This window comes from Oryzias latipes, chromosome 4 (assembly GCF_053564925.1).
Source record: "Oryzias latipes strain Hd-rR chromosome 4, Olatipes_Hd-rR_3.1".
In the NCBI taxonomy this organism is placed as follows: Eukaryota; Metazoa; Chordata; class Actinopteri; order Beloniformes; family Adrianichthyidae; genus Oryzias; species Oryzias latipes.
Genome location: NC_136240.1, coordinates 25,841,237 through 25,855,898, shown reverse-complemented (window position 1 = coordinate 25,855,898; position 14,662 = coordinate 25,841,237). Strand labels below are relative to the sequence as shown.

Genomic DNA, 14,662 nt, shown 5'->3' with positions numbered 1-14,662 from the left:
CAGGAGTCGACACTGAAGAGTCTTCTAAGCGCTCTGTGGAATCTGTCAGCTCACAGCATCGACAACAAAGTGGCCATCTGTTCGGTCAATGGGGCTCTGGGCTTCCTGGTTAGCACCCTGTCATATCGATGTCAAACTAACTCACTAGCCATCATCGAAAGTGGTGGAGGGATCCTCCGAAATGTGTCAAGTTTGATTGCCACACGGGAAGACTACAGGTGTGTTTGTAAATCCAAAAGACAAACTTCCATCCTGTTTAACCAGGTTTTTGTCATATTTCTAAATCTGACAACACATAATTCTTTTCTGTGGACAAATTCTCTGAGTTCTTATTAAAAATAAGCATATTTTTAAAGTCAGACCTTAAAGTGAATTTTTTATCTCAGATGTGGAGTGAAGTCTTGTGCTCCAATCAAACTAAATGTGATTCGTGATTGGTTGACCTAACACGTCTTCTTAGCCAACCAACAGTCTTTTCAAATAGTTTTTCAATCAGACTATTGATAATCAAAATTTCTCCTAATTTCTGTCATAATTGGTAAGTCATCTTAAAATCCCATCAGTTGTCACACACCTAGGTTTGAAAGAAAGAAATTTAGATCCGAACGAGTCTGATCAGGGCAGAGTATTCCGAACGCCGTGTTTACATGACACATTTTTCTTCCCATCAGGCATTCTTTCCGATTACTTTTGTCCATGTAAACACAGCTAGTAAGTGTCAAACAGGGAGACATTGGGTGACATTTTTAGAGACTTTGGCATGACTCAGCCTGGATTTGAACTCACAGATTTCCAGAATCAGGACAAGCACACTTCCACAAGGCCACGAAGCTGACCTTTTATTGACTTTCATTGACCTGTACAGCTTAACACAGCTTAATATGTCACACTGGAAATTAAGTGCATTTCAATTTGTAACACATATCAGACAATTTGAAAAGAAAAGTAATTGAAGAAAATAATTGGATGTTTAAGAAAATTCAATTTTAAGAAAAAATAACTAATACAAGCAACACTATTTCAACCAAAGGTTCAAACTAATAATTACATTAATTAAATTGTCTTTCTTTTGTTACAGGCAAGTCCTAAGAGACCACAACTGTCTCCAGACACTGTTGCAGCATCTGCGCTCTCACAGTCTGACCATAGTAAGCAATGCCTGTGGTACTCTCTGGAACCTTTCTGCCAGAAGTCCAAAAGACCAAGAGCTGCTGTGGGATTTGGGGGCAGTTGGCATGCTGCGAAACCTTATTCACTCAAAGCACAAGATGATAGCCATGGGCAGCGCTGCAGCTCTACGAAACCTTCTCACCAATCGGCCACTGAAGTACAAGGACACCGCAGTTGTGTCTCCTGGCTCCTGTATGCCCTCGCTCTACATGAGAAAGCAAAAGGCTTTAGAAGCGGAGTTGGATGCCAAACACCTGGCAGAGACATTTAACACCCTTGAGAAACAGAGTCCCAAGCACCTTACCCTTAACAAGCCACTGCGGCACATTGAGAGTCTTGCAAAGGATTATGCGTCTGATTCCGGTTGCTTTGATGATGACGAAGCCCCAAATATCTCTAGCAGTCTGGATACCGGTAGTTTTTCCATGCTGTCTATGTTTCTTTCTAATTCTAATGTCTTGCAAAACCAGTCTCGTAAGAGAGACATTGAACCTGAGCGAGACATTGATGTCCCTCAGATGACTGAGACAAGACTTGTATCTTCCGATGATGTAGTCTCTGCAGCAGCAGAGAAACTAGCAAAGAAAATTACCACCACAGTTGCCAAAATTGATCGGTTGGTGGAGGACATAACTATGCACACATCCTCTGAAGACAGTTTGAGCCTCAGTTCTGAGGACCATCTTGCAGACTGGCCTTATGCGATGGATGAATTGAATGAAGCTCGTGCAAACTCATGTTCGCCTTGCCATCTTTCTGACATAAGTAGTTTGGTTCACAGAGAACGTCTCAGTAGAGCTCATGCTCTCTTACGCCTCAAAACAGCACACACAAGTGTGTCAACAGACAGCCTGAACAGTGGCAGCACTAGTGATGGCTACTGTGGCAGTAAAGACCAAATGCTTGCTGCACCAAGAGCTGAGTTGATAAAACAAAGACCCACTCAACTTGACCTCAAGGTGGGTCATCAAGAATACCTTAATGTGGGTCCATCTGTCCAGAATGAAACCAAACAGGACATTCCAGAAAGAGATTATGTAGACAATAAGGATTTGAGAAATGTAGAGCTCAGCAACACCGAAACTGAAAAGAACCAAGAACCATCGGTACAAACACCTGTCAGTGCATCCACTAAAATGTCCTCTGATGTTAGCATGACATCGATCAAGCTGTCTCCTTCTTACCAACAGGTCCCACTCATTCAAAGTGTGACCAAATTTGGTGTTGCAAAAACTGCTATCAATGTGCAGGCTGCTCAAGCCATGAGGAGGCAAGCATGGGTACCCACTGCAATGACGGGGGGTAGTATTACAAAGTTTTCCCCTTTGACTTCTGCGAAAAGTCCAACCATTGGCACAATGGAGACAGTTCAGAAATACTCTGTGGAGAATACTCCAATCTGTTTCTCTCGCTGTAGCTCACTGTCGTCTCTGTCTTCTGGTGAAGGAGCATTGGATGAGCAAAGTGAAAATGAACTGGAGAGTGACTCTTCGTTAGAGATAATCGAAGTGGAGGATGGAGAAGTGGTGAAGAGAGAGCAGGAAGATGAAACATTAGAGGATCTAAGTGACAGCCAGCTGCTGATGACTGATTCCAAAACCTTGCCCAGCAAAGACACAGATCCCATTGAGATCTACTGCGCAGCTAAAAAAGAAAAGGTGTTCCTAAGGGGGGCCTCTCCAGCAGTGCTTGAAGACAGATCTCCATCTAGCTCCTCTGAGAACTACATCCATGAAACCCCTCTTGTATTAAGTCGCTGTAGCTCCGTTAGTTCATTGGGTAGCTTTGAGTCTCCCTCTATTGCCAGTTCAATCCAAAGCGATCCGTGCAGTGAAATGATTGACGGAACAATAAGCCCTAGTGATCTTCCTGATAGTCCAGGACAAACAATGCCTCCTAGTCGGAGCAAAACTCCTTGCTGTGTTGAGTCAAATGGAACTGAGGCACAGGGCACAGGCATAGCAGGGCAATGGGAAAGCAGTCTGCGAAAGTTCATGGAGATAACAGACTCCAAAGAGAGATTCAACCTTCCACCTGATCTTGACACTATGATCTACTTCACAGTAGAAAAGCCTATCGAGAATTTTTCTTGCGCTTCCAGCTTAAGTGCTCTGCCCCTTCACGAACACTACATACAAAAAGATGTTGAGCTGAAATTAACACCTTTGCTGCAACAAAATGATACAAATCTTGCACATCCTGATGAGGATGAGCAAGGATTTGACAATGGAGAGCGAAACAGTGAAGGAAACTCGGATGACGATATAGAAATCTTAAAAGAGTGCATCAATTCAGCAATGCCCTCTAAGTTTAGAAAAATAAGGCCTTCGCTGATGACCACTGTTCCTCCGCATATACTCAATTCCCAGATCCGAAAGCCGATACATCTCCCTGTTTATATGATGCTTCCGAATGGTAAAACTCAGATGTATCCTGGGAGAAGAATTGTCATACCACAAAAGGACCAAAAATGTGATGATTCGTCCTATACTGATTCTGCAGAGGGTACAGCAGTATACTTTTCCAGCACAACTTCACTAAGTGATGAAACACTTCAGTATCCCATGAGAGAACGAGGGGCTAAAGACTGCACAGCCAAGGGTCTGAGCAAGCAGGATCTGACGGACAATGAGGCAAAAAGAATTGAAGACTTGAGGATCTTCTCGCACTTTCACAAACCCAACAGGGTGAACCACTCACCTGAGAAACAAATGAGTCGGAGAAGCAAACATGTGATTTCCACTCAAAAAATACTAATGCAAAGCAAAGAAGTGGCCGACAGAGTGGCAAGCCAAAAACATCGCGAGCAGTCTCCTATTCAGCAAAAGAGACGACAAGGTCAAGTTCCTATCAGAAAATGTGACCTACCAAACATAAAGCAAAATGGAGCAAGTAGCCCAAATGCAACATCACAAAAAGGGAAAACGATATTTCGACAGATGACAAATTCTTCAGAGGATAGCAACAGTTTCTTTGATGATGAAGAGGTCGTAAAACGAACCAGCAGAAAACAAAGTAGGGAAGCAAGTAGAAATACACTCTCTCGGAGCATGACAAATATAGGCAGGACAGATAATCCCTTAGGAAATCCCAGAGGGTTTCAGAGGATAAAACAAAATCTGATGAGGGATGAATTGCCAGCATGTTACTCACTCAGCTCCTCTCTAAGCTCACTCAGTGATGCTGAATTTGATAATCAAAAATCGAAAGCACAGCAAATAATGTACAAGAACAGACACAACAAAACACTGAACACAACACAACAATCAAAGCCTATGACCATTCTCCATCAATGTGAGGAACAAAGCTCCCCAAGCTCTGTCAGCATGGACTCCGAAGATGACCTTCTTCAGAAATGTATAACCTCTGCCATGCCAAAGCAGAGAAGGAAGGTGGTTTCCAGGAAGAAGAAGGGAGAAAATACTCAAAAACAGAGGGCCTTTGATGGATGGGACTTGGATGAAGATATGGACAGTGACGAAATGGCATGGGATAATGATTCTGACCTCAACAGTGTTGAATGGAGAGCCATTCAGGAAGGTGCTAACTGTGTCGTGACTGGGTTACAGGCATCAAAGTCTCAAGAGCAATCCTCAGAAGAGACTGAGTCTGTTTTATCGTTCATGTCAACGTCTAGCTTCACACCAAAAGAACGAAAGTTTGCTAAGGATAAAAACGCAAATAAACCTCTGGATTTTGCACCGCGCAAGCCAGTTCCAAACCTACCAGTGGTTCTTAGAGGCAGGACGGTGATCTATACACCAAAAAAAGAGACAGCGCCATCACAAAGACCTCCTCCACGAAAAGTGTCTACAAAGACAGATGCTCCAAAGAACCCAAATCTTGCTCAGCATAGATCTAAGAGCCTTCACAGACTAGGCCATCCCCAAGACACTGAGCTGTCTCTTCCAAAGAGGAGCTACACTCCACCTCCAAGGATACCAAAAAGCTCATCCTCTGGGTCTGGGTCATCACAGAGTTCCACGCCATCTAAGCAGTCGCAGAAGAAAATAACATCACCAACTCAGACTAATAAAGCCATTGAGAAAAAGAGTACAACATCACCTAGTGGTTCATCAGTAAGTAGTCCCCCTGAAAGAAAGGGGCGCTCTCCTGTAGTTAACAAAAATGAGAAATCTCCACCACCAAAAACACAGAAGTCACCTGTTCGAATTCCTTTCATGCACACTTCAACCAAACAACCCAGACCACTGTCACCATTGGTGACTAACCATACAGTAAATAGGCAAATTAGTCAGGTCAATGGTAAAAGGATGGCACCGGTAAATAAATTTGACCTAGTTAGGATGACCTCTGTCCATTCAAATGGTAGTGAGTCTGACCGCAGTGGATTCTTGAGACAACTGACTTTCATAAAGGAATCAAAAACTGCGCTAAGGCGGGACAGCTGTCCTCGCAACATGCCAGGATCACAGAATGGGTCGCCTCGTAGAGCAGTTCCTGGAGCTCCAGCCGTCTTCCTTTGCTCGTCACGCTGCCAGGAACTCAAGGCCACAGTGCAAGCCCCAAAAAGAGTGCAAGTAAAAGATCCTCCACAAACATGGCAAGATCAGAAGCCTACTCAAGGCCTTCAGAAGCAGACTTCTACGCTGTCAAGAGCAACATCTAGTGAAAGGGATCTAACAAAGCGGGCAGCCAGGAGAACTAGCTCTGAAAGTCCCTGTAGGATGGCAGAGAGAAATGGGCCTGCCAGAACATCTGGAGGGAAAAAGCAACAAGACAAAGATACATTTAAACGCCATGCCTCATCTCCAAGTATAAACATACTCAGTCGAGTGACCAGCCGTTCTTCTTTGCGCTCATCTTCATCGGATTCCAGTGGAAGAGCAAAGAGCGAAGATGACACAAAGAAGAAAGGGCAGAGATCCATGTCCCGACTTAAGGATCGAGCCACTTGGAAAAGAATTAGAGATGAAGATGTACCCCAGGTCTTGAAAAGTTCTTTGCCAGCAAATGCATTACCTCTGGTGCCTTCTCCTGATGGGGAAAAGCCAAAACCTAAAGGACTCCCAGGAAAATTGCCAACGATTCTACTTGCATCTCGCAAGACGAGTGACGCAATTGTTCAGACGGAAGATCTTTCCAATAAGACCCACTCGAGCACATCTCCGACGGCAGAAACAGTGCCAGGGATGGCAGAAGAAGTAACAAAAATGGCTCTCCTCAGAAAGATTAACACCACTTCTGGGAGTACTCTTCAGGACACAGAGTCTGATGGCTCGCATAGGAGTCACAATACCACAGGAATGGCAGAAAGCCATAATGGTGGAGTTGTCACTTTCCGCCAAGGATCCCCAAGCAAGGCCGCTCGAGTTACACCATTTAACTACATCCCCAGCCCTATTTTTGGCTGCCTCCAAGATCCACAAAGTCAAGCAGCTACAATATGTGAGAAGCCTGAGGTTAAAAAAGAAATGTAGGTCAATTATGGGATTACAAGTTGACACACGAATGACTCCTGAACTCAGATGGACACAATGACCACTTAGTCTTTTACCTCGGGTATTGCCCCTTTCCCTATTAATTTATTGTATTCAAATTGCCCTCTCTGAACAATGGAAGAGAGCTTCCATCTCCAATTCATACCAAGTTGGATATATGCATTTTATTTGAATCAGACAAGAACAGCATCCCAAAAACTGTTTGAGATGCACTGTAGAAAAGACACAAAAAGACATTTCACCCAAAAAGTGCATCTTTTTATACTTGTTTTGTATTAGTTGAATAACCATCGCCTGGTAGAAAAAGTGGTAAAAAAAACACAAAGTAGCAGGTAGGTTTCTTTCTTTTAGCACGAGTTCTCATCACCCTTCTTTACAGAAAAACTGTTTTATGCAAACTTTTGAAGAACTTGATTGGATCCCCCCAAAAAACAGTGGAAACTGTGGCAACAAACTTTATTTTAGTATACAAATTTACAATTCCAATAAGCCTGTTTTTTATATTAAACACATCCAAATGTTGAGTCCTAACTTCAGCAGTTTGATACGGTTTTACAAACATTGTGAGAATTTGAGGATACATGTGTTCCTACAAAAGGTGTTGATGTTTTACTGTCTTGTTACCAAAAGTTAAGTCTAAACTAATTGGGTGGATTGCTAATTTTAGTCCTACATCCAATTATGTGTCAAAAGCGTTGGTAAGGTTTGGGCATTGGTATGTATTTGTTGATAATACCAGGGCAGTTATGAAAAACAAAAAACGAATTATTTCTTCACACATCTGTTAGGACACCAATCCACCCAAAAAGTTTTTTTTGTAAAGTGGGTTTGCACCAAATCATATTACACAATAGTGGTCGGCCTATCGGTTTGAAAGATAAAAAGGGATTTCTCATGTAGAAATTGACTACCAGTAATTGCTTTTCCATTAACATGCAATGCTATCTTGCAATGGAAGTCAAGTTTTTGGAGCCTGGGGATTTTCTGGTGTTAGCATTGTCCACGGGAGACCTAGCATGACACATGCTGCAAGCTCTTACTCACAAAAAAGGTTTTTGGATGCAAAATGAATGTGGTGTCATAATGTGTTTCAGTTTACTTAAAGTGCTCTACAATGGTGGCTCCTAGACTAAGCAGCTGCTAGCTTCTCATTAAAATCTCCCCTTGATTATCCAAACCCAGTGTCTGCACTGCTTTGACTTATGACACTAGTAAAAAGTGTTTTGTTAAAGCCAACTTGAAAAGAAATATCCTATAAAAACACTAAATTTGGCAATTTTAGTAAATAAATACCCTAGCACAGTATTTTAGGGTAGTGGAATTTCATTATATAACCATATTAGTGCAAAAAACCTTTTATTAAAAAAAAGCTTTTAGTTTATATTGCTAGTAAAATCCAAATAACATGTTATGTTTACATAAAATAAATAATGTAAAATTTTATTCACATAGCCCAAACTACCATGAGAGAAAGTATTACGGCAAGCAATGTGAATCTAAAACAAGACAGTAAATCAACACCTTTTTTTTTGACATTTTTGAACTATAAAGCTTCGGATCCCTTAACCTTCAGCATTTTGTGTGTCTCAATCAGTACTGTAAATATCATGCAGGTAAACAGAAGCTTCCTGGTGTGTTACCCCCTGAAAGCATGCTAATATACTCACTGACGGTACACACAACTAAACTCCCATAAACCCTGCGGGGGTCACGGATATTGTTCAGTGGAAATATATCTTCTTAAGACCTTTATTCTTGTGCTGCAAAGACCTGTAAACAAACTGTTATAGATGAACAATGCAACAAATGCCTCTGTTTATGCTTTGACCATATTGTTTGTGTTTGCTGCTAGATTCAGGTACCGTTTACTGTTGAGTTTGTCAAAATGTTCTTAGCAATTAATGGGTTTCGGGTGGACAGATATGCATAACGACAGGAAATATCTTAAAGCTGTGCATTTCATTTGTTATTGAAAGTTGGACTTTTTGTGCTATATTTTGGAATGTCCCCTGAAAACAAACCCCTGGTGATTCTGATGCTTTAGTTTGGCACATTGAGGGTATAAGAGAACTAAACCGAGTAACCCCCTCCAACTTCCCGTTGCAAATAGGAACTCCAAGAAGCCAAATCCCAGACTTCTATCCTAATTTTTTAACGATATTTTTTCTGTAGTGAAAAATTATTAAAATTATAAACTGGCCAATCAGGTGCCTCAATAAAAATATTTGGTGTCAAGTCGAACGTTCGAAACATCTGATTGACAGATTATTCCAAGCTAGATTTCAAGTGGTAGGGGTGTGGACTTCCAACCTGCTCACTGGTTGCCATAGAAATGTCGACTCAGCACAATTCAGACCAATCAATGCTTGGTGACATTGTCCAATTCCAAGACGGTAACGTCCGTATAACGCCAAAAACAGCGACCAAATTGACTTCATTTTGTTGGAGGCGGAAACGAGTCATCTTCTATGGATGACATCACACTCACTGGATCCAGTTCTCCTATACAGTCAATAGTTTGGTAACAAATCTATTTCCTTTCACTGATTATTTCTACAAATGTATACCTGTTAACATGTTTAGAAATTCCATTTCCCCCTCGATACACAGTAGCACATACCCTAACCTGACTGGCTTACTTGCATACATATGGTCTGCACTGTTTGACAACTTTCTAAAAGTACTTCCTAAAGTACTTCCTTAACAACTTTTTAGAAGCAAATTCCATTCTTGGTATTCTGTCTTGCAGGAATGTTTAAAAGTTTTGAACAACAAAAATGAGTTTTTAAAGTTTCCTCAAACTTGGATTAAACCCTTCCCTATAAAGTTTGCATGAATCAGAAAGTGCAAGGTATAAGACTAAATCGTGGCGGATTTGAGACTAAATGAAGAATCTCTTGCTCAACCTGTCTGGGAAAAATTTCGACAGGAGTTTGAATCTTAGTCATGAGATTTCAAGAAATTAATCTTTTATTCCCCCCAGAATTTGCATCTGTAACCAGTCATCAGTCTGGTGAAATGCAATCAAGACTTTATTCTTTTTGCTTTAGCAGCACGTCTAAAGACTCTATTTGACCTAACCTTCTAAACATGTCATCAGTTAAGCAGAATTAACAACTGGGATTATATTTAACCCAAAATGGAATGTCAATGCATAGGAACGGCAAGTCTTAAGAGGTTAAAAAATGTAAATGTTTTTATTCCACTACACTTGTTTATTATCATTATGGCAGTAAAGATGATTCCACAATGCTACTTAGTAGCAATCCAATTGTCAGGCTGATATATACAAAAAACTCAGCAGGTAAAAACTTCTTCCAAAACATGAATCTTCCATTTTGTCTGTTCTATAAATCAGATAAAAAGCTAATAGACTATTGCTATATGTTGCTAGCAGCAGTGAAGGCAAACGGCTAAAAACAGAAGCTTTCTAGTTAACTTTAACCTACAAACCTGCCAGCACACACGGGTTTAAATTAGGTGTAGCGTTCACCTGTTTTACAAACATTTTTACAGCTTGTATTTAGTTGCACCTTAGATCCGTGTCACACAGCCACTACATACCTTTTGAACATTTCCCACATCTGTTAGTCGATGTGCACAGGTTTTCGTTAGGGTTTCCAGCCAATGAGTGTTTATGTGAATTAAATTTTGAACTGTTCAATTGGCTGAGAATTAAGCAGCTCATGCGTACTTTACATAGTTTAGACGCAATCATCCTGTAAATCTTAACGCAATAGTGCACGATTTTTGCATGACTGCATTCGTACATTTGTGGCTTTCCAAGACCGTTCAACGAATGTCCATGTGTGTGTGTAACAAACTTTTTACACATGTGGCATTGATGTAAATGTTTATATCAGGTATACGGCGCACATAAAACGTTAAAATTATGTAATTAACGCACAAATCACTATTCAATTTATGAATGCACACACACACAGCACAATAATCCCACACAGTTCCTACACAACACTGTATTGTGCGGCTTTTACGTTGATTTATGTGTTCTTTGCGTGGTTTATTTGTACTTCTTCCGTGGTTCATTCGTAATACATCTGTGAAAATTTCACGTATAGACCAAAACTTTTCTGACTTATATTCATGTATGACCAATTTTTATCCCTGCAATATGTGCAAAATGTAGGTAGTGGCTGTGTGACACCGCCTTTATATTCAGGCCGGCTTCCAAACGAATAAAACAGTTTTTTTGTTTAATATCTTATGTCCTTTTTGTTAAAGAGAATGAAGGGATGGAGAAAAAAATTGATTAAAATCGGGGGGAAACAGATTTTATTTCTTGGCCATATCGCCCAGCCCTGGTGTGGCGTGGTTCCAACTTCACAAATGAAACACTGTACAACATGTTAATATCTGCTTTACTGTGTGACTTTGAAAGTAGGGCTAGGTTGGGAAGATCAACAAGACGACTAATATTCTCAACTGTATACTATCGGGACATTATCTATTCAGGGGCTGAATAGTTTTCTTGAAGCAACTTGTGGATAAAAAACAAGTCGCTCCTGAATGCATCCGTTTCTAGTCCAACTGTTCTTAGAATCTGACAGTGATGTGCTGCTAAATTCTGTCTTTAAATAAACAAACATTGAAGCATTTCCTATTTAAAGAGGCTGATTTCTCAGACAGTTGTTTGCTTCAAGACAAGTGTGTTACAAATATCTACACTATGAAGGAGACCAGAAGGTAATTGGCATTTTATTGAATACATAAAATCTCTTGTGATCACTTTAAACATTAGATATTTTACATAATGTCTAAAACATCCGTCTGAGCTGTTTCTTCCTCAGCAGATGCAGTAAAATGACTGTAAATGGACAAACGTGAGTAAAAGCAACACTTTAGCAGCTTGAACTTGTCATGACAAATAGATTAACAAACGTCTGCAGCTCTTCACCGCCGCTGTTAACTGCCTCGTTCAAGACAGGACGGGATCAAAGTTTGTAGCCGAGTCAAATTCCCACCTGTAAGTGTACCAGGCCACATTGGTCACTCATTTGAAAAAGACAGGTTGTGTCATTATAAATGCCATCATCTAATAAAAGTGGTGTTTTCTTAAAACCATTGTGTTGGGCTTTTATTTTATCAAACACCCAGGTTACTTTTTTTTTTACACCATTTCTTCTCCAACCCAAACAACTATAAGGTTCTAGAAGGCTTCTGTAAAGGTGTTTCCATGAAAACACAGATTGTTCTACAAAATGTTTTATAAAAACAAATTTTTTCAAAATAAATGAATAAAATATCTACAAATTAATTAGTTCCATTTTTATTTCTTGTCTCTGTTTTAACACGATAGCATTAAAAATCAAAAAGTAGATTCTGTTTTCTTGTGTTCAGAAAAATTACTACAAGTAGATTAAATAAAACAGAAATGAAAACCCTAAACCTTCTGTACATTCACTTGAAAACAATTGTTGAGAACCTGGGTTAATATATTAAAAAAACAAAAAAAAAAAGCTCATATCAGCTTTATGAATATAGCAGCCCAAACAAGTACACACTGACACAGCTGAATTCCTCTGCGACTGGAGAAGGGATGCAGAAAGTCGCGATTCAGCCTAAGGAACATTTCCCTTTTTCCAGTTACTCTTCAAGATTGATTCATTTCTTGAACTGATAATGACTTTCCCATTCCAAACCACTCATTTTCAGCTTGTTGGCACCGCAGTAACAGTTCAGTATTCAGTTCGGGATTATAGAACTTGGCCTTTGACCTCAGCCACCTTGCTGTCCAGCCGCTCCCCTGCCGCCTGCAGCTCCCCCCTCTGCGTCTGGAGCTGACCCTGAGCATGTTTCAGGCTCTCATTGAGCTTCAGATACTGCCGGCACTGCTGGAACCTGAACTCCACCTCGCTGTCTGCAGGCAGGGTCGGATCTAGAGGCCGAAAAGCACACAACAAACATTCACTCAAACATTAAAATCAAAGTCCCATCATTCGCAGGCAAAATAAAGTGGTCAACTTTATTTTGGGGGACAAAGACTCGCCTTCTCCAGTTTTCTCCAAGATGCTGAAGACTGGGTCATTTGGAGCTGCTCTGCTGATGTCCTCCAGGATCTGATCCACACTGGGGGGTTCGGGGCGGGTGGGCAGCACCACCCGTTTTTTGCCTTTCGATCCGAGGTTCATTACAACAAAACTGACTCCAACTTCTGAAATACAAACCAAGATGTTCTGCAAGAAATACCCTCAAAATGTACATTTATACAGAACCTCTGCATTAATCAGAAATTTCTTTTATGATCTGCTTAGTATCAATAAGTCTGTAGATAATTAATTTAAACATGTAGCATTTCTTTATTTGTGCTTATTCTTCTTAAAGAGCTGCAGAGGTACTGGAACTGAGTTTCCCATTGTTGGGATTAATAAAGTTCGTCCATTCATTTATTCATCAGTGTGGAGCCACCAGATAGGTTTTTAGTGATGTGATGAGGCTAAATAGCAGCCAGAAATCGTTCACAGCCGAAACAGTGTTTAAAATTGCAGAAAGAACTGAGAAAGTTCTGCAAGTTTTTGCATATTAAAACTTCGAAAATATTTTTAAGGATTTAATTTCAGATACAGGGAAACCAGCATTAGGCTAATCTGCTGACAAATATAAACAGCGACGAGTAATTAATCTGAAAGACACGTTTAAGAACCACAACGATGAAAAAGTTTCTCAGTCGATATTTTCAAAACATTTACATTTTTAATAAGAAAAGAATGGCGTAAAGTTATACGTTATGCATTTTGTAAGAGGTTTTAGTTGTATCAGAAAAATGGTCTAAAACAAACTCGGGATTAGTTTCAAAAGTAAAGATTTTAAAGCCTTACCGAGACGGATGCAACTGTTGTCAATTTCGGTCCCTCAACTGCATCTTGGGTCTCAAAACTGGCGTGATATGTGCACAAATATCAACAAGAGCCGAACATGAACGCGTCACGTCAACAGTGAGCACCCCCAGCGCATGCGCAGGCTCTCGCAAACTGACATCCGGTGCCAACCATCCTTGAGGTGCATTGTCTCCCCCTTCAGGTTTGGAGTGGCACCTGCACCAAGAACTGAGCTTTTTTGTTATATAAATAAATAAATAAATAAATAAATAAATAAATAAATAAATAAATAAATAAATAAATAAATAAATAAATAAATAAATAAATAAATAAATAAATAAATAATATGATTCATGTTGGTAAATTTAATTGAAATAATAAACAGAAAGATGAAGTCAGTAAGGAAAAGTATTAATGTCACAATAAAGTTCACATAGTTTGTAGTTTATATTTAGTATATTTAGTATATTTCATAAATAATTTGAAATGTAGTTTTAGATTGAAACCTTTTTGCGAAACTTCAAATTTAGCAAGCTAATGTAGCAAACTGGCAAACTACAAAACGATCTGCGGGTGGTGCTAAAGATTACCCCCATAAAAGAAAAAGTCCTGAGGCCAAATAAAAAACAGCAGATAAAGCAATTCTAAGGGTCATTTAATTTTTTATTCATTTAATTCCTCTTTATTATTCATTTAATTCCTCTTCATTTCAAAAAAAGTGAGCAAGTACAAAGACTTTTTTTTAAGTTGCACTTGCGTGAAAATATTGGTGAATAAAAAGTAAACATTTATTTGCTCTGAATCCTGGATTTGAAAAGAAATTAAATAGGCCAGATAAGGTAGACAAATGAAATATTCATCTATCTCCTTGTCCAGCTTTATCCTGTGGTGAGTCATTGAGGGGGCTGGAGCCTATCCCAGCTTCCTTTGGTTTGGGAGGGGGGCAAATAACCTGGAAATGTTGAGGGGTTCATTTAGGCTGCCACACTCAATCCTATGCTCAGAAAAATGCTGCAACTCCACAACAAAAGAAGAAAGCTGGGATTTGAACCAGACACTTTTTGCAGCACAAATAACTACATGCAGAATTTGAATTTCTTCTCAAATCACGTAAGCAAGACAAAAACATCTAGAGATCACACCCACCTTAAAAGTGTGTCGTACTCTGCAATATCTAAAGAAACAAAACATTTC

At 39.9% G+C, this 14,662-nt stretch overlaps 2 protein-coding genes across 3 annotated transcripts in view; one reads left to right on the top strand and one right to left on the bottom strand.

The window, feature by feature from the left end:
* Window positions 1–11,711, top strand: part of apc2 (APC regulator of WNT signaling pathway 2) — a 43,544-nt gene extending 31,833 nt beyond the window's left edge. For both annotated transcript variants that reach the window (XM_023954406.2, XM_011474282.4), the window contains exons 13-14: window positions 4–218; window positions 1,079–11,711. In XM_023954406.2, coding sequence (XP_023810174.1) covers window positions 4–218; window positions 1,079–6,611 — 5,748 coding nt within the window. In that variant the 3' untranslated portion in view covers window positions 6,612–11,711. The remainder of the gene's footprint in view (window positions 1–3; window positions 219–1,078) is intronic.
* On the bottom strand, window positions 10,909–13,623 carry c4h19orf25 (chromosome 4 C19orf25 homolog). Its single transcript, XM_004068136.5, has 3 exons — window positions 13,469–13,623; window positions 12,640–12,804; window positions 10,909–12,528 (listed from the first exon to the last, which is right to left on the bottom strand). Exons 2-3 carry the CDS (start codon window positions 12,779–12,781, stop codon window positions 12,347–12,349), a joined length of 324 nt encoding a protein of 107 aa, XP_004068184.1. The 5' UTR covers window positions 12,782–12,804; window positions 13,469–13,623; the 3' UTR covers window positions 10,909–12,346.
* Between the last annotated feature and the right edge of the window lie 1,039 nt (window positions 13,624–14,662).